We start from the raw sequence: 20087 nt of genomic DNA on the forward strand, positions 1-20087 counted from the left end.
ACAAAATTTCGGTTTGATAAATAAAGTTTTGCAATTTGTTTAACCGTTAATATGATGGGAATGGATCGAAGTGAATTTTGGATGCACCTTTACAAAACATAACAAATCAACAAGAAAGGAAAGAAAATATAGGTACAAGGTATATTGTAGGGTATAATATACCTTGGAGTATTTTAGGAGTATGTGTTGTACAAGACATATACGTTAAATTAACTTTACAAGTATTGAAGTGATAACTTGTAATGGGAGGTCAATCGGCTTCATTACGTTACGCGTTACGGCGCGAGTCTGTCTAGCTTCCCATACGGTAGCGGTAGGCACTGCGCTGGATAAGCCACGTAGCAATAGTAGCAAATGCTCTGGGCCCCGCGCTCCAACGTTACCGAAATAAAAAAAGCATTAATTTACAAAGTAGCGTAATATGTCTTGCCTAACTTATACTTAAAACTCGATTTACGATTTAAGAAGTCAGATTTTATTTTATAAGAACGTCTCAATCGTCTCACTTTGTTGAATATATATTATCATTTGCTTAAATACTTGACGATTATAAATAAAATAAAAAATGTAACGGTTTTGTTTTATTTAATACCCTAAACTTGAGAAGGGCCCGATGATAGAATTTGCTACAGGCCCGTGCTGGCTTAATCCAGCCCTGGGTAGGCAGGCTCCCCTTCTCTTATCTTACAGCAGCGTTAGGCGTTAACTCAGTGTGTGGAGTGCGTTACACTGTTGACAGTAAGCATATAAATATCTATGAAACTTAACAAATTATTAGATTATCAAAAGAAAGTAATAAAAAAAAAATGACTGAAGTAGATGATTTTTGCAACATTACAAAATTAAATAGTTCAACTTAGATTAGTTTAAGTTTTTACTACACAAGCAAGACTACTTTTGTTGTTTATATTTTGTTTAATTAATACAATAAAAAATTACTATAAAGGTACTTATACGTATTCATAAATTTTGGAAGAAAAGGAAAAAGTATTTATCTTTATGCACCAAATCAACTGTGAGAAATCAAAAAAAATAAAGTTAAAAAAGTTTAAGGAAGGCTAAAAGTAATATAAAGCTTGTGTGAAAACAGTCTTGGTAAAACAATATTGTAATAAATATCTGTTGAATATGAGCTAAAAAGACTTGTAGTCGCTTTATGGTTAGGGCTTGATTTAAAAAATAGAAGATAAGTAGCTGACAATAGACAAACAATTTTTATCTGACATATTGAATGTGTAATTATAATGGCAATACACCGACAGGATATCAAAGTTGTTTTTTCATATAGCAAGTAATTTGATTGATGGTTTGATAGCCATTTTGAAGAGCTTTTGTTGGTGTTTTGTGAATGTTTTTGAGATAAATTAGCAGAATTTCGTAATCAAGACGAACATAGAAGTTTAAATCACCCAAATAAAGTCTCTTATTATCAAGCAACGCGTTTATGTTGATAGTGATATTTGTTAAATAAAGACGCATTGTGACAAAAAAAAACCGGAACAAACTAGCATTCTACTATAACCGCTACTTAATGTTATTAAATATAGTTTTATTCAGTGAAGTGTGTGTATCATTAATTTAAAGCCTTTTTAATAAAATTGGAGGCATTATTTACGTCTAGGGCCGACAAATATTCAATACGTAATTTGTGATTGTCACAAGATGGCCGCCATTGGATTCTCGCTCCGCCAAAACTCGCTTGTGAGGCCCGATGTGTCATCGGTGAGTGAACACCTTGCGCGCATGTTGTAATTTGGCGTCTCGTATCGCGGCCAAGATTCCGTGCCGCTTCCAGCGAGATTCCATTTTATAAAATGGAATTTCGCTCGGGGCGCCAAAATACGATGGGTGTTGACATAACTCAAGTGAGTATACCGTACCGTTACTCAGACGGCCGTAACAAATAAATATAGACAAAAATGAGTGAACCAGACGACGTTGGAAAAGAAGTGTGGAAGCGATGGATTCTTGAAGCGATACATAAGATACGTTCGCAAAAGCAGAGGCCAAGTGTGGAGCGCATATGTCATGCGATAAGACAGCACCACAACTATCATGAAGATGTTGTATCGGAACGGCTGGAGAGAGCTGTGCGGGATGGGGCTGTGCTTAAGGTATACAACAAGGGCCAGAGCACTTACAAGGATCCATGCGGGGTGCAGAATAAGATACTGCGGATAGCAGCAGACGCGGATATAACCCGCATAGTGGCTAAAGCAGTTCGTGAGTTGGGAGAAAGAGATGGTTCCAGTTTAAAAACAATTGAGAAACATCTAAGGCAAGCATTCCAAGTGTCTGTGGAAGAGAATACAGATGTGCGTGCTATACTACGGGCTACTGCCAAGCGTGCTGTTGCCAGAGGTTTACTTACTAATACATCTGGGAACTATCAGGTTGCAGATAGACCTGCTGGTGTTGATCGCCAGAAACAAAAGAAAAATTTGGAAACATCTGAAAAGGTAAGCTGTTATCACTTTATTATTAATGTTAGCTGTTTAGGTGTAGTATTTTAATAATTATATATTATAAGACTTGTATGTGTTAGGTAAGAAGTAGTATTCATATCTGGAATCATAATTTATTTAAAAAGTTAAGGGGTACAGATTTTTTAAATTATTGTTTTGTAAAGCCTGTAAAAAAACCTGTTGAAGCTAAACCTAAAATTGTTAGTTTAATGATGATACCAATTATTTAATTTTGTAATTTTTTTATTAGTGATATAGAAAAATATACAATGATTCTAAATTTAATTGTAATTTAAACTGCATTATAATTTATGGTTACTCTTATTTTGCATACTTAAAAAAACATGAATTTAAAATTTCTAAGTTTTTTATGTTTTTAAAAAAATATTTCTGTTTTGGTAAGAATTGATATTAATTATTATAGAATATAGTTTTATTTTGTAATTTGATTATTCTGTATATAAATATAAAGGTATAAAAATGGCATAATCAGTCTATTATAAAATTATTTCAGAAACAAATTGGTGGTGTCCCAGTTTGTACTGAGTGTTTGGGGACTGATGCCAAAAACAGACTTGGATCAGCTGAGGCCTTGATCTCTTGCACTCAGTGCAAATCATACGCACATCCAACATGCCTAAATCTGTTGGAGTGTGTTAATTTAACTACTATCAAGGTAATTTATATAGACTTTTAATATATTGTTTGTAACTGTCACACATTCAGATATGTACTTCCCTAGGTACATTTCTTTATGCATTCAGGATCACAGTATGTAAAAAATGTCACCATAAATGATATAATAACACTGTAACATATTTAAGTTAGTCAATATTTAGTCTAAAATGAGAAAAACCAGTTAAATTCTTCAAAAATGATGTACATGTAATGTGTATGGATATGTAAGTAATACCTACATACTATAAAATTTTTTATGACATTCCTCTAGTTGGTTCTAATTAGATTCATAAGATTTTTGATTGCACATTGTTATTTTTTATCTCTATTAAACTATATTAGGAAATTTTTATTTATTATCAGATTTGCTGTTTTCAACGTGTTTTTGAGGAGTCAAGCTCTTTTTTAACTTAATGGGTTGAATGCTGTTCCAATGTAATGAGAACACCTTATAATTTCAGAGCGTGCGCTGGTCGTGCGGCGAATGCGGCCGCTGTGGCGTTTGCGGCGCGCAAGGAGAATGGGCGGCCCGGTGCCCCTCCTGCCCCGCCCTGGCTCATCCGCGTTGCGCCCGGCCGCCCCATGCCTGCGATGCCTGCGCCAGGTATGGTAACAGTCCACGACATTATAGTTTCTGCTCTTCATGCTTAAAAGTTAATAAGTTTGCACATATTAATTTTAATAGCATAACTGTATTATAATAGATAAATTCTTACAGTTTAAGTATATTTATTTATTATTGATATTGATACTTATAATATTCATATAGATACTAAACGTGCACATAAAGTATGCACGACATATACAAAGGAACTTTTAAAAAAAAGTTAAAACCATTTATATTTGCATTTTTTTTTGTTTGAACAGATAGATAGACATTACGAGAATAATTCACATGAATAGTAACGCTGTTTCAGATCTGCGATGAGCGGAACGCCGAAGAAGCGCAAGCCGAAGACGCAGCGACGCGACAGCGACGACTCGCAGTCCGACGGTAATGCCTCCTCATGCCTTCCGTCCGAACAGAGAATGTCTAAGGAAAAACAAAAGTTCTTCCGCTTCTCCGCATTTAACCTCGTGAAGCGACGCCGCCGGGAACCCTCCAGCGATTGGGAGAGCTGGGAAGACTCGAAGTGGGGCGGCGTCAGAGTCACCAGGGTCCAAAGGGTCGAAGTACGTCTCGAGAGAAGATCGCCCACCACCGAGGAGGATTCCTCGTCTTCCTCTAACGCCGAACCGTCGCCTCCGCCTCTGCCCACCGTCTTCGAACGGCTGGCCACCGAACCGACCGCGGTCTGGGGATTCGCCGCGGAAGCGCAGAAGCAGAGTCTATTGGAAAAGAAGGAAGACCCGCCCCCCGAGGACCGAAAGGCCCGGCGGCCGGCGCCGCAACCCGCTCCCGAAAAGACGAATCCTCCCCACGTCCGACGCAGAAGGCAGAGCAAATGCAGCGACAGACTACTGACGACTCTATTCGACGGCCTCTCCGAGTTCTATTCCGTCCGCACCGGGTCTAGATCGCAGTCGCGTCACAGATCACGCGCCGCGAATGGGCGAGAGGTTCGGCAGAGCGGCGAAGACAAACAGGTGCTGAAAGAGACGCGAAGCACGTTCAAACGCTACCAGGCGTCGCTGAAGAGAGACAGACGTAGCGAAGCGCGCGAGACGGAGGGGGACGGGGTGAAAATGAGCGCCAGCGCGTTGGTGCGGAGTCTGGCGGCTTCGAAGCGGAGGGCGACGGGGCCGGCGAAGGACGAAGCGGATAAGTTGTCGCGCGGAGTAGCGCTGGCGTCGCAGCCGGCCACCAATCAGACGGGTAAGAACGGTTCGCGGCGCGGTGAAAGTGTTTGGTGGATCCGTCTCGCTCTGATTGATGGCCGGCCTCCGCCGCGGTAAATAAAGAGCGGTATCTCAGCGCCCGATTCGATCACACCCAGACTGACGAAGGTATTTCCGTTTGACGTTCCTCGAATCGGTTCGTGAGATACTCCTGTTTTATTTACTGTCGCCGTTTTGCGATTGCGAGACGTCGAGTGCGAAAAGCGGGCGGTGCGGGCGGCGCGGCGTCAGTCGATCCCTTATTCAACGACTTCGTAACGATTCGTTAACGGTAATTCCGGTAATTCCTGTTCGGACGGTGAGTTTGTACGTTTTCTCTGTTCGGACGCTTGGATTTGGTGTCCGCAGTATCCACACATGCACTTTCGCTCGCGCGTTATGTTAATTTAATTGTGTGTGATTTTGTTAATATTTTAGTTCCGTCCTGTGTGGTATTAACTATTAACTGCATGCCTTGAACTTGATCTAACATAATTAACATTTTATTTAAATAATTTAAAGTGGTAAATATAATTTTTTATGTATCAGATCGCTCTTGTTACTCAAAATACAAACGGTGTTACAGAAGGCAAACGTTTGCCGCCCGGTGTGACGGAAGCTGATGCCGAAGTATTCTCGGCGGCGCGAGCGGCGGGCGGAGGAGACGGCGAAGGGAGTACTGCGGCCCGCTGCCCTTCAGCTATCGAGTTTGGCCAGTGGGAGATAGAGACTTGGTACTCCAGCCCCTTCCCACAGGAATATGCGAGGTATATAAAGCGTGTTAAATTATTTCTAAAAACAATCATTAATGTCCTTCAAAGTAAAAAAGTAGGCTAAAATATAAATATACTAAGTTATTTTTAATTGTGTCCTAAATGGTATAAATAAAGATTTGTCTTTATAGTATTAATATGTATGTTTCAGATTACCCAAACTGTTCCTGTGTGAATTTTGCCTTAAATACGCAAAAAGCCGAGCGGTGCTGATGCGTCACCTGGACAAGTGCCTGTGGCGCCATCCTCCCGCAACGGAGATATACCGCTGCGGAGACATTTCCGTCTTCGAAGTGGACGGGAACGCCAACAAGATTTATTGCCAGAACCTGTGCCTGCTAGCTAAGCTTTTCCTCGACCATAAGACTCTCTACTATGACGTGGAACCCTTTCTTTTCTACGTGCTGACGAAAAACGATAGCAAAGGATGCCATCTTGTCGGATATTTTTCTAAAGAGAAGCACTGTCAGCAAAAATATAATGTATCGTGTATAATGACAATGCCGCAATATCAGAGACAGGGCTATGGGAGGTTTCTGATACATTTCAGTGAGTGGTGGAATTATTTTTTATTTTTGTGAAATTTTGTAAACATTCTATCGGCACTAGGTGTAACGTTGGAATTATTTTCGCAGGTTATCTCTTATCAAAAGAAGAAGGTCAGCCCGGAACGCCCGAGAAGCCACTGTCGGACCTGGGCAGAGTTTCATACCATGCATATTGGAAATCTGTTATTCTGGAATATCTGGATGGGGTCAGAAATAAACCGTTCACCTTCGAGGACGTCGCTCTCAGTACAGGGATGCACATGAATGACATAGCGGTTACGTTTCAACTGCTGGGATTCGTTAGACACATACCGAATGAAGACTCGGTTAAATTGGGCTTCTGTATAGACTGGAATAGGGTGGGAAATCACATGAAGAAGTTGAGAGCCAAACCGCGCTTGGAAATCGACCCGGAGTGTTTGAGGTGGACGCCGCTATTGGCTCCGACGGTGAATCCCTTCAGGTCGCCAGAAGAGAATTCGGGTGATCAAGACACGGAAAATGATGAGGCCGATGGGAAAACTGAAAGTGAACAGACGGAAACTGAACCCGAGATGCCCGCTTTTCAATCGGAAATAATAAATAATGTAGACAAAGTACCCGAAACTCCAGTAGAAGTTACGTCTTCCGGTAGAAGAAGAACCAGACCACTCAAGTACAGCGAGAGCACTTATCAAACCACCCCAGCCATTGGCGATGGAAACAGAAAGCGTAAACGTGATGCGAATAGAAAAATCTCTGAAAATGATGATGACAAAAAAGAGGAGAGCACTAGGAGGCCACGCAGCAAGAGTGTCACAAGGAGATCGTCAAGAGTTATACAAAACGAAGCGAACGAGAGTACTGAGAATGATCTCAAAGCTAACAAAATGCCGGTCTACGCTTCTGAAGACAGCCAGGACAGTCAAGAGAGCTTGGAACGAGCTACCCCAGCGATAAAAGTGAAGACCAAGCGAAAACTCGCATGGAGAGGCAGACAGACTAAACGGCAACGACTCAATAAGGCCAAGAGAAGAACGGACTCGCCTATTGCTAAGAAAACAAAACTCGATGAAAAGGAAACTGAAGTTGATTCCAAAGAGAGTCCTGAACCTGAGCAAGATGTTACGACCGCGCCCATCGAAAAGATGGATGAAAATGTCGCGGACAAGGATAAAAATTCGGAAGCTAGTTCTGAAGACTCATCGGGAGAGGCCGACGACGAGATGGACGTTGAAGAACGAGATGATGGGAAAAGTCTCGCCAGCAAACCTGCATCACCGCATCCAGTCGAGGAGAACAGTACGGATAACCACACCAGTGACATGGAACTTGATAGCATACATATGGATTCTCCGAAATCAATTGACGAGAATAATGAGGTTATTAAAGAAACAGTAGCAGAGAAAAGCGAATGTGCCACGCCCGATAACATCGACGAGTTGATCAGGAATAAAGAGGACGAAGACAAAGCAAATGATACGGAACAGCGAAATGAGGTAACGAGAAATGGAGAGATGAAATCTCCAGAAAAACCGCTCGACGACAAGGACACCATCATTATATCTGAATCGGACGATAACAATAGTCAAAGCTGCCCATTACCATCGCCGAAAGCTAACGATGTGGTGCCACTGGATAACAGTGACCCCAAACCTAACGTTATCAGGGAAAATGAAAGTCCATCGAAGGTCATGCCCGTAGTGACCACGGAAAATGCTCACATTGTCTTAGATGCCAAGGGACCGGAAGAAGCCAATAGAAGTAAATCTTTAGATCTGATCGTTCCCAATGTGCAAAAGAGTCACCAAATTGAAACTATAGTCGTAGAAGGCGAATCGGACACTTCACCTCGAACGGGCATCTCCCCAAAGAAAAATGACAAATCCGTCATCAGCGAGTCACCCAAATCGAGGAGATCCCCGGAAAAATCACAAAACGAACTTAATGACCAGAAAAGATTTGAAGTAAGAAAGGAAACCGTCATTCAACATCAGACTGTGGATGACTCGAAACACGCCGAAAAGAAATCGCCGAATAAGATCGAGTCGATCATACAGAGTCTCGATCCTCACAGAGATATCGTCAACAGCATGAAGAGACCGGAACCCAAAACCGATTCGTTCATCGAGATGAGTAATAAACTTCACAACCCCATCACTAGTAAAGAGAGTGAGATAACGTTTCGTACCGACACTCTCAATTCCAGGAAGGAGGATGTCGTCGTATCGAGAAGCATAATTGAGGCCAATATGCAAAACTACCAAGCCGCAATGGGAAACTCCATGACCATACAACCCATTAACCCAATGCAACATCCCTACATGAACCACAGGCCTCCGGTCACCAAAGAATCTCAGGCCGTGCAGACCGATAAGGTTATGATCAAAACTAGTGAACCGAATAGAGTACCCGGTATGAGCGATTCCACTCCGGTCATCAGCAAGGCTCCCACGAAACTTGAAGTTCCGCACCCGATATCTTCGCCGGTCGTGAACCCCGTCATTCCCAAAGTTCCCAATGTTTCGGACATCAATTTTTTACCCCGCTGTCAAAGCGCAAACGCCGCCATCAATTTGGGATTGGAAAGAACGGACCTCGAGTCTAACTATACTACTAACCCCTTACAGGGCGCCCTGGGAGGGTCCGTGAACATCACACAGGCCAGTCCACAGGACAAGGGTGATCCCAATCAACGCCCCAGAGAAAAAAGTAAACTACGCGACGTCAGAGTGAACTCGGCTCACAGTAAATTGGAAAAAACTGACAAAAAGGTTTCCAAGAACGACACGCCCAGAAGCACACCGGAACCGAAGATGTTTTTTCCAGAGCAAAGTGCGAACCCAAGAAAGCCTGAGACATCCGTCCCAATAAACGTGATAAACACGGCGAGCGTCACGAGTAAGTCGGAGACGAAAGCGGCCGAGCCACCGAAGAAGCAAGACTACTTCAAGAAAGAGAAATCTAATTCAACCAAGTGTGAAACGAAGAACGCTTCCGCCAAACACGAAAAAACTTGTGCCTCGCAGCTAAAAATGGATCAGAACGACTTGAACAAAATGCTGCCGAAGTTTAAATATGACAATGAACTGGTGCCGAAGGCCGATTACGCCATGAATCAAATCCCAAACTACCACCATACGCCCCAGTACGCACAGTGGCCTCCCTGGGACCCCACGCGGCTGCAGAGCACGTGGGATCATAACAGATTCTTAGACATGAAGACGAACGACAAACCCTATCTCGACAAGTACCAGTCCTTCAATTTGCCGCATTTAGATCAGATGCAAAAGTCGCCGCAAAAGTTCAATCAAAAAGACTTCCACAACATCGCGTATGGCGCGTTATCCGGGAGCATCTATGCGACGCAGCTGCCGCATTTTAAAGAGACAAAGGCGCCTACGTCTAAATCTGAATGTCAAAAGAACGATTGCAAATCATCAAAGCAGTCGAAAACGACGACTGCGTGTCAGACGCAATGCGATACCAAAAAGTCGCAATCGCACAATGAGCACATGAAGCAAATGATGCAACGCCAGGTGAATAAGCAGCCGGAAGTGGCGACGAGTTGCGCTGAATATCGTCAACAGAGTCCGCAAGTGTTGACCTCACCCGGTTGTAAGACTCCATTTAATCAAAACGGACCATGTCAAGAGAAAACAGAGATAGACAAGAATCGAAAGCACAAGAAGGAGGAGTCTCCGAAGGACACGAGCAAGGAGGAGTTGTGCGAAGCAGTGAGTCCGGCTTTGCAGTCTATGGGCGTTTATACACCAGACTCTACCAGCAATTCTGTGCATTCCGTGCAATATCCCACCTGTGAGCTCGATGTGAGTCAGTTGGGGTTGGAGTCTCCGACCAGCATTGGTTCCGACCTGGCGTCTCCGTGTTCTATGATGCACATGCATCCGGCGCCGAGCCCGCAGTACCCGCACTCTATACATATTCCATCAATTATGAGTCAGCCCAATCAACCTGCAAAACAACAGAAGATTAATAACAGAAACAGGTACTAAATGTTCAATTAGGTTTTATTATTATATATATTAACTATGTGATAGTCTAATATATATAATCAAGTATAAAACTATCTCAGCTTAGACAGGAAATTGTAGTTTGACAAAATATTACTACAAAGTAATATTGTAAGAATTTGTTTAGTGACTACAAAGTCACTAAACAAATTCTTAAACCAATCTTTACATTTGGATCTCATATGTAGATATTTATTTCGGTAACTTCAATCTATGCTTTTCTTTCTTTTGCACACTTACTACCTTCAATTATATTAGCATATAAATGTTTCTATAGTCATAAAATATGTTTTAATGACAGGTATTTTAAAATGTATCTATTTACAGAAACAGTACAGCGAGTAGCAGCAGCGGTGGTAGCGCTGAGAGCAAGTCGGCGATGCGAAGTGCGGCCACGCCCCCAGCCCGGCATCGGGCTACACCGCCAGCCCACCAGCCACATGGTATTTATAAGACATTGATTTAACACATAATAATGAAGTATATTATTAATCTAACAAGATTTTGGAGAAATTGATTTTTATTTGTTTCATTCTAAATACTACATTAATTTGTATTATGTTGAAATGTGTTCTCGATTATTAAGTACATGCCTCTTGCAGGAGTGATGAGCGGCGGAGGTAGCAGCGGCGCGGGTTATCAGGGCGGCTACATCAGCTTTCAGCAGCAACAGCAGCAGTACCACGCCGGCTGGGCCCCTTCCTGCTCGCTCGCCAAGCTGCAACAAATGGCCGATGCGCCGCAGCATCCGCCGCACACGCACACCCATACCCACACGCACACACCGCCCGCTCAGGTATATAGGAAATATATAAACAATGGAAATATAATCTTGAAATCAAGACCACTGGTTTAATATACATAAATTGTTTTCTTAATTGTAAACTTTATGAAAAAAAAAAAAAAATAATACATAGTCTGAAATTAATATCATTATGTGGCTTTACTGTACTTATTCTCAGCAGATTTTATGTATTTTCTTTCAAGGAGAACTCATTTATTTAATGTGTGATTTCTGACATGCCATGATCGTGTTTATTACAAATTTATTAAACTCGATTAATAAAATAAAATATAGAAAACATAATAACCCTTATGTATGTTCAATTCCAGTATGTACAACAGGCGGGAACTCCTCCCAGCGGGCACTATCACGCACCCAAGTATTACGCGCCCGCGCATAACCAATTAGACTCCCCGCGGAATACTAGAAATGCTACCAGTGAGTAATTATTATTATTATTCTTTATATGCAATTTTAATCAACTGTGACGGTATATTATATAATTGTATTTTAGTAAGTCCCAACTACAATTGTATAATAAAAAAATGAGTTATTATAATAAAATATTATTAGGAGTGTATTATTGGTGATCTATAAAATTTGATAAATGTAGTTTTTTAATTCATTTTATCCATATACATTTTAGAATTGCATATTTTAAAACTGTATGTTTTCTCATTTACAGGCAATCTCAGCCAAATTCAGCATGTCCCAATGGGTCCAGGGTCGCGAATGTCTCCGAACCTGAACACCCATCTTTTAAACCAATACAGTCTTAATGGCTACCGAGTGCCTCAGCAACAATTCAATAACCTCCCTGTTCAGATGATGAATGTCCAACCCAGTGTGCAATACCCGGCTCCAGACCCGAGAGCTCAGCAGCCGAATGTCTATGCATATGCGGGATACATCAATCCTCCACCTCCTTTGACGATGCAAACGTTGAACTCTACTATGCGTCGGTAGCCTCGACCCAAATTTAGGAAGTGATAGTGCAAAGTGATTGGATAACTAGGTTTGCTAATTGAGTACCCATATTTCAGTATTTATTTGACAAAAACCGTTTTGACTGACTTTAAATAGGTTTTGCAGTGAGTAGACTTACCTACTGCACAAAAAAGCTTATGGGTAGCAACTAGTTGATCCAAGCCCAGTGTAGAGACGATACTCATGGTTGGAACTGAGATTGACCAAAAAGAGTGTATTTTTAAGTATAGTACAAATAACAGTAGTTTACATGTAAATAAGAAACTATTAACACCACTTGAGTTGCCTTGTCAGTGTTGTCTTTGTTACGGCAGCTGTGCGGGTGTAGGGTGTATACAATACCAACATTCACTGGGACTGATATTAATATAAAATCTTATGATTTTCTAAGAATTTGTTCATTTCAGAGTAATTTGTGAAAAGTTTTAATAAGCGATCCTGCAATAGTTTTGAATGTCTTGTAAATATCTTGTATGTATGCACCCGCACTTGCATCATAATATGAAATATGTATGTAAATCATTTCTCCATGAGGAAACTGACGAATATGCTGAGTAAAGTACAAAATTACTGAATAAATGTTTTAAGACTATTTTGTATTGTACCATCGCGGTCGATGAGTTGTAGCATAATATATAGTGCAATAAAGTATGATAACATTGCGATTTTTATCCGTTTACAGTTTAGATATCGGCGCATGTACTGTGATATCTTCGATCGGACTCTTTACGGGCGTGCTTAATTCATAATTAATATTTTATAACTCCCAAAGAAGTAAGTATTAAGCGTAATTAAAGCCGAGTGCAATCGATTTCGTAAAAATGTACTTTTTTATGTAAAAAATTGTTTGAAATTCTTTTATGTGTATATGCTGTTTTGTTTTTCCATCGAGATGTAATATACATACATTATGTGTACAGAATGCGTAGGAATAATTTATCGTCTGATCTGTTCATAAAAGTGCCTCTTTCTCGTCCCAAACTATGCTTAATTTTGATGTACAATATTGTAAATGGACCGCTTTACTTAACACAAGGCTGTACAGGATCAATGATTCTCGTGTAATAAATGTAATGGTTAATTTTATCCTAGTGATGTATTATTTCTCGTTGACAAGAGTGATGAAGGGAGCCATTTCATTGAAAACAGGCCTAATGATTAGTTTTATATTTTTTATCAGTATGCTAATTATTAATTTTACGCTTTGCATTTTAAGGGTTATTTTTCGTTTTATCTTAGTTATTTATTGCCAAATGTTATTAACATTCAATTTAATTTTAAGTTTATTGGCCCTTAGTGTCAGCGAGGGGCGCTCCCATACAGTAAATTATTTGTAAGATCTGCTCTTTACGTTATAAATGTTATTTGTTACTAATGTGTAGAATATAAAATATTGTAAATATGATAAATCGTAAGACCTTGTAGCAGGTGTTATTACACAAAATATAATTTTGTGAAAAATTTTGCAGTTTTATTTTACTCATTTTTGCTTAATCTGTATAAGATTGTTTTAGGAGAAAAATTAAAGTTCAAGTTTTGTAAGATTAATCGTAATTACTTTTTAAATGATTTTAGAATTTATATTGATAATGATACACTGTATGTGTATTATTTTATATATACCAGCAAAAAATTATGAGAATGATTTTTGTCATCTATTATTTCCTAACATTTTATTATTAAGAGGAATGTTTTATTTATTTATTGAAACCTAAAAGCAGAAATTTAGTTAAATAAAATTATATAGGTATCATTCAAAAAATCTTGTGTCTTGTTTTAAGTAAAATAATTAAATACTGTCTGTACTAATACATTACACAATTTGATTTAATATTTCATATCTTATATATCTTTTTTTTCAGTTATATAATTATGTATTAATCCAGCTATAAGACCTGTTACAAATGAAAAATGCATTTTTTTATGTAATAATGTAATAGGAAGTCTGACCAAAAAATAAATCAATATTCTATTTGAAAAGACAATCTTTGGCTTTTATACATGTCTTTAATCTGTTTGGCCACAAATCTATGAATTTACGCACTGTTTCCAAGGGAAATTTCGCCCCTACTTGCTCCAAGGTTAATGTACTAAACAAGGTTTATATAATAAATGCAAGTGTCTTTGTTAATTCTTTTTATGTTACTCGTGGTTATATATAATCTGTAAGCAATAAACAAAAAAATGGTGTAACACCTTTGTTGAAACATCAACTAATAGAGGTTAATTGTGATTGTTATATTATGGAACATAAAACAAATTACTCTATTAAAATTTATTTAATATTTACAACAAAAAAATGTATCCAATATATTAACAACAAATATGTAAAAATTCTTGAGATCTTAAATATTCCTCTTAAAGCCTATAAAAGTTCAAAGAAATAAAATAATACAGTTACAAGAAATTTTCAGCAGGGCTAATTCTAACTTAAGCCATTTATTTACATTTTTTATATATGGTGATGTCATTAAGTAAAAAAAAATATCTGTTTCGAAAGATGGATTGGGTAATAAGCAAATTAGTCAACAGAAATATAATTATATACATAATTAAAAAAAACATTATTGCAATTTAGTCCCTAAGTCTTGATAAGAATGTTCTATATTAAGCTATAACACAACCGCAATTATATTTGCACATACACAGGTAATGGCACTGCTTGTGATGGTCTTCTATCAATATGGACTCGATTTCGCATGAGTTGTAGGCTGTTTTCTGTGACTTTGGTGCATCCTCGCACAAGTAAACCTTGCAGCTGTGGCAAATGGAGAGCTAGAGCTCTGAAATTCATAAATTTGTTTTAATACAATTAATATAATCAGATCATCACTGTAGTAATCATTAAAATTTCGTTCAATATTTCGTTATTTACCTTACTCCCTTATCAGTGACATCACAACAGCCACCCAAGTTGAGAAGTTTCAGTGATTTACTATACTTAGACATAGTGTATAAACACTTATCTGTTACTTGCTTATTACCCTCCAGATTTAATGTCTTTATCTGCCGAAACTTTTTTATGAATATCAATATACAACTTTCAGATATTGAAACACAATAGGCTAAATCTATATCTTCTAGTTCACTCTTATGAAGAGCTAAGGCTTCAATAGCTCCTGATGTAAGCCAAGAACACCGTGCTAACTTCAGAATTTTTAAATTATCACAATATAGTATAACAGGTTGAAGACATTTTGCAGTTAGGTTCTTGCATTGGCTCAAATTTAAATGAATCAATCCAGTATTTCTACGTAGTAAAGGGATCAATTCTGTATCTGTTATGGAATCACATCTACTTAAATTGAGCAGTTTAAGTTTCGAACATGTTGTGCCAAATACCTGTAATTGTTTTTAATTTAATGAACATACATTATGTGTGCTTTCAATATAACGTATGTAAACTTACTTACATTAAAGGTGTGAGGCGAAAACCCCTTGTTCATTAGTTTCAAAGATTTTAACTTGGAAAAATACATATTTACAATTTGGAGACAAGTCCGCGATACACTGCGAAATGTAAAACATTCCTGAATAGTAAGTAGAGGCATAATTTTAGCTACTATTATGTCTTCCCAATACAAGTCGAATAAATGAGTCTTTCGTTTCTTATTCATAGTGAATGTTTTATTATGTTATACCTCCAAATAAATAAAAAGCATGTTAAATTTATAAAAATGTATAATACTGAACACTGATCAGTATTCTGGAAATTTCATTCACTGTTTTCTTTTAATTTACAAACTCCAATATTTGAAATTTGAATATGCCATTTGTCACTTTGTGTTTATATTTTTGTCAAAGCTTAGTGTTCTTCTTATTGCCACAGAGTACTTTCTATGTATGTCGCGTTCATCAAGTTATGTTACAGAAGATTTGGTTTTAGGATGACGTTTCTCCTCCTTTTTCAATGGGATTCGTCCTACTATGTTTTTTCACATTTTATTATTTTTAAAGGCCCTGGCCCTTCTACCCTGGTCTATACTGTTAATAGTTTTGAATGATTGAAAACGGTGGGATATTGTGGAATAATACTAATTATTAGGTAAAAGATCGTGTAGTTGTGTGTAGAACTTAAAAATTTATCAGAAAATGTTACGATAATTGGCAGGCATTTAAAAAGCCACGCAATCTGTGTAACAGGTTTAACTTTTTAAATATTTCACAATCACCACGATTATCAATTGTATTAGTTACGCATATATTGTGAACATGGGAATCCATGAAAACGTAATCTACTGGATGATAGTCCACAATACACGCTTTTCTTTAGAGATGAGACCGTTATCATTAAGTTAGGTTATTAGGTGAGATATAAACTTCATTTCAGTTTATTTGTTACAATCTTTCTTCTTTATATTTATATAAGACTAGCTGCCCCCGCGAACTTTGTTTCTCATTAATGCCTACCATTTTAGTACACACAAACCTGGAACATTTTATTATGCAATCCCGAAGACTGTTCGGTTTTCCGGAATAAAAACTTTTAAGGTTCTTTTGTGAATTTTTCACTATATGGACCTCAGTTCATGTCATAAGCAATTAATTAACAAATAAAAAAATAGGGGGTCAATTGTAGAGGGGTGAAAATTAAGGGTTATATGTATTTTTGTATGCCGTATCATTAAAAAAAAAAAATGTCAAAAAATAAAAATAAAGTTATTGGGCTGGACACCCCTAATCGCTTAGGGGTTCAAAAGATAGATAGTAGCCGATTCTCAGACATACTAAATATGCATAATAAATTTCGTAAGAATCGGTAAAGCCGTTTCGGAGAAGTATAGGAACTATTATATATTGTGACACGACAGTTTTATATATAAAGATATTAGCATAGATTATTAATATATTAATAAATGATAATTTGCAGGTTAATTAAAGGTCAGCTTTTATGAGAGTTTGAAACAACACAATTAAATATTCGTAACATCAGATAACTATAATGTAAATATTATTTTTTTCATAATTTCACAATAAGTACCTTATTTTAATACAATCAATTCAAAATAATTTAAGTCTGATTCCTCTATACCGACTTGTTGATCAGAGTTCTTCTTCAAAGTACATAGACTTTTAATTTCTATGTCTCCACTCTGAAAATCTCATCATTTAGTCATATTGCAGTACCTTGGGAAGAGTGCGATGGTCAACGCTGACTTCGTGTGTTTCAGCCCCAGTTTTAATTGGTGTAAAACCCTTTCGTTTTAACCGACTTCCAAATAAAGTTATTCAACATGTTATTATGTTCTAATTTTTTTGTAATAAGTGGCAATTAGCATTTGCTTGTGTAAAACAATGCAATGAATCCAGAAAGTTCTAATAGAAGATTCATATTCGTACATGAATCTTACCATAGACAAGGTATAATATGTTTACAAGGACAAATTTGGCCGAGTTAAAACGTCAACATCGTCATGGCTTCGTTACGTAAAGCTGTCATCTACAAACATTTTAAATACCACACGCGAGGATTTAATTAGAAAATTATATGTAGTAGATTATGTTTGAGATTGCATTGCAACGTAATTTCCTGCGGTTAATTTCACATTTTAGAATAATTTGTTTTTATAGTGTTCAGGGTCGGATTTAGGGGAGGGCAACTAGGCCTCGGGGCCTCCACAAAAGTGGGTCCCCATTATAGAGACTTTGAACTTTTCTTTTTAATATTTTTAATATGTTTGTAAAATACTTAAAGAATTCTTGATTGAAAAACTAGACTGAAAAAAAATACTATTTATATTTGGAAAATAATTTGGGGCGCTCTTAGTGCCCCGAGGGGTCCAGACATCTAAATGAGACCTTGATAGAAAAAAAATGTTTATTATGGAACATAACATAGACAGTTATCAGTTATTCCACGTTGTGAAATTTGAATCGGTTGACATCCCTAGTCATGGGCAAAGAAGACAGAGGGTGTAGGCCGACAGAAAAAGCCGGCGTAAAAAACTCTCTGTACTCTTTTAAAATAGCAAATCATCAAATCAAACAACACTTATTTTAAAACAAATATCGCAATTTAACTAGAACTAGCCTGCCTAGCATAGCCCAGGCCCTTTTATCAACTAGAATTTATTAAAAGGAGCATTTGGGATTTTATGAAAGAAAAGTATCCCTTTTGCCAAAAATAATTATTAACTTTAGACAGTCTAGTACGGGGAAATTGCCTGCGATTGTACCGAGTATTAAAATCGTCCGAATGTCTCTTCTAGTAAACTTATCTATAATACCTACAAAATATTTTCATGAATGAAAAGCGAGGAAAAGGTAATGTCACTTTCCTTGAATTGATGTCTAAGAGATTCTCTACATTTTAAATTATAAATTGCACGAAGAGCCCTCTTCTGCAGGATGAAAACAGTTTTTTCATATTTTTTGTTGCCGTTCATAAGTGTTGGTTACCTATATCAATAAAGTTATTTTGAGTTTAGGTTGAATTTGAGATGTTCTCAGTATAATATATAATACATATCAATAATTCGATTTTATTTAATGAATTTTTCCCATAACTTTATTAAACGAGAACTTACTACATTATTTAATCGAAGATGTTTCGGATTGTTTAGTAAATACCGTTCATTGTCTAATAGACAAACAAATATCAAGTTTCTGTGTCTTTGATCAGTTTTCTTTATTGGCGAAGGTTCATCTTCATTCAGCGCCTGACACTTCTTTTCATTGGTTATAAACTTGCCAATTTCCTAACGACGTCTCTTTGTCGTTTGACTAAGAAGCTATTTCGCCCATATGTTGAAATACCATTGGTCCTGCATCTTCCCTAAATCACATTTATGGATAGTAGCATTTATAATAAATATGAAAGCAAAACATCTAGCGAATAATTTGCCACTAAATAATAATATTTAATCAATCAAATGTAAAACTAAAGAAAAACTAATAAATTCTTTCAGAAAGCTGAAAGAAAAATAGATATCTTTAGGAATTGTTCAACATTAGTGGAAATCTTGTTGAAGTGAACACAGTCAAAGCGAATTATTATGTTATCTTTAATGGCTTAATAAGAATAGACTTTGCTAACATCGTCGTGCGCGTAGTAATTAGTATAATTGCTATATATTATAAATAATTTGTCAACTTGTCGTCTGTGATTCAACAGACAACAACTATTACTCGGGCATAAAATCTATTTGACGTATTTGGCTAAGCTTCTGTAAATCGATTAGATGGAATGATTATATTTACGGATTATTTATATTATGTACTGGATTATATACGTCAGAACTTTGGTATTTTCCATTATTTTGTATGGATCAGAGTCCTAGAAAAAAGAGGCATTCAAAACCAATCAGTCTCAACCAACTAAAGATCACCACAAGACTTTCAACTATAATAAAAACTCGTTTGTAACTCCTTTGGCCATATTGCCAGGAAAGACTGGTAATGATAGGGAGCAGTGATTGCACGAGAAGTCGGGGTTGACCGCTCGTTTGTCTGATCAAATTAAGTCAATTTTGGGTCTCAACATCCCTAATGACAAACAGGACGTGTGGAGGCAACAATGTGAAAAGCCTGCCCTGCCATGCCCTTAAAAATGATAAAAACTGTCAAATAGTAGTCGCAAAATGAAAGAAAATTCAGGTTGATTTTTCTATTTAGTTGTTTTTTTTAATTTGATGAAAGATTATAATTTTATATAAAGTACTCTTAACCGGGATAGTAATAATAAAAAATATTAAGAACAAATTGGCCCTGTAACAGTGTAGCTTACAAACAGTTAGTAGGAAAATGAGTGTAAAACAGTGAGAAAATGCTACAGCATAGCGGAACCCCGCGGCCCAAGAGTCTCTACTTCAAAGGGATTATAATCGAAGTTGGAGGAAAGACTTAAATTATTGTCGTTCCTTATTTTCCGTCTGGTCTGCATCGTATGTTTTTGTGCTAGTCCGACATGGGACGAGGGAGACGGGACGGCCCTAACGTGTTCACACAAATTGCATCCGATACCAAAGCCCGTCCCATCCCATGGGACGACATTACAATGAAAGTTATAAATAGTTACCTAA

General features: G+C 37.6%; 2 protein-coding genes across 3 annotated transcripts; one reads left to right on the forward strand and one right to left on the reverse strand.

Moving 5' to 3' along the window:
- Positions 1-1272: 1272 nt before the first annotated feature.
- LOC110993855 (histone acetyltransferase KAT6B) lies at positions 1273-13225 on the forward strand. Of its 2 annotated transcripts, none has more exons than XM_022260229.2 (11): positions 1273-2459; positions 2980-3141; positions 3605-3747; positions 4061-4959; positions 5548-5728; positions 5886-6283; positions 6370-10270; positions 10623-10738; positions 10898-11091; positions 11409-11517; positions 11765-13225. In XM_022260229.2, the coding sequence occupies exons 1-11, from the start codon at positions 1920-1922 to the stop codon at positions 12043-12045; spliced, it is 6924 nt and encodes a 2307-aa protein (XP_022115921.2). In that variant the 5' UTR covers positions 1273-1919; the 3' UTR covers positions 12046-13225. The 2 variants fall into 2 exon arrangements, with proteins under 2 accessions (XP_022115921.2, XP_022115928.2); XM_022260236.2 differs by having other exon boundaries at positions 1275-2459; positions 4061-4137.
- A 1101-nt stretch (positions 13226-14326) lies between these two features.
- LOC110993802 (F-box/LRR-repeat protein 15) lies at positions 14327-15822 on the reverse strand. The gene is made up of 3 exons (XM_022260192.2): positions 15480-15822; positions 14942-15408; positions 14327-14849 (listed from the first exon to the last, which is right to left on the reverse strand). Exons 1-3 carry the CDS (start codon positions 15681-15683, stop codon positions 14696-14698), a joined length of 825 nt encoding a protein of 274 aa, XP_022115884.1. The 5' UTR covers positions 15684-15822; the 3' UTR covers positions 14327-14695.
- Positions 15823-20087: the final 4265 nt, after the last annotated feature.

This window comes from Pieris rapae, chromosome 21, assembly GCF_905147795.1.
Source record: "Pieris rapae chromosome 21, ilPieRapa1.1, whole genome shotgun sequence".
NCBI lineage: Eukaryota > Metazoa > Arthropoda > Insecta > Lepidoptera > Pieridae > Pieris > Pieris rapae.

Excerpts from the sequence above, each read along its gene's own strand:
- LOC110993855 (XM_022260229.2), top strand. The coding sequence starts at position 1,920 with ATGAGTGAACCAGACGACGTTGGAAAAGAAGTGTGGAAGCGATGGATT. Across the intron at positions 3,748-4,060 it reads GCCTGCGATGCCTGCGCCAG|ATCTGCGATGAGCGGAACGC; the intron begins GTATGGTAACAG and ends ACGCTGTTTCAG. Across the intron at positions 10,739-10,897 it reads GCCAGCCCACCAGCCACATG|GAGTGATGAGCGGCGGAGGT; the intron begins GTATTTATAAGA and ends TGCCTCTTGCAG.
- LOC110993802 (XM_022260192.2), bottom strand. The coding sequence starts at position 15,683 with ATGAATAAGAAACGAAAGACTCATTTATTCGACTTGTATTGGGAAGAC. Across the intron at positions 15,409-15,479 it reads TTTCGCCTCACACCTTTAAT|GTATTTGGCACAACATGTTC; the intron begins GTAAGTAAGTTT and ends AAACAATTACAG. Across the intron at positions 14,850-14,941 it reads GTCACTGATAAGGGAGTAAG|AGCTCTAGCTCTCCATTTGC; the intron begins GTAAATAACGAA and ends TATGAATTTCAG.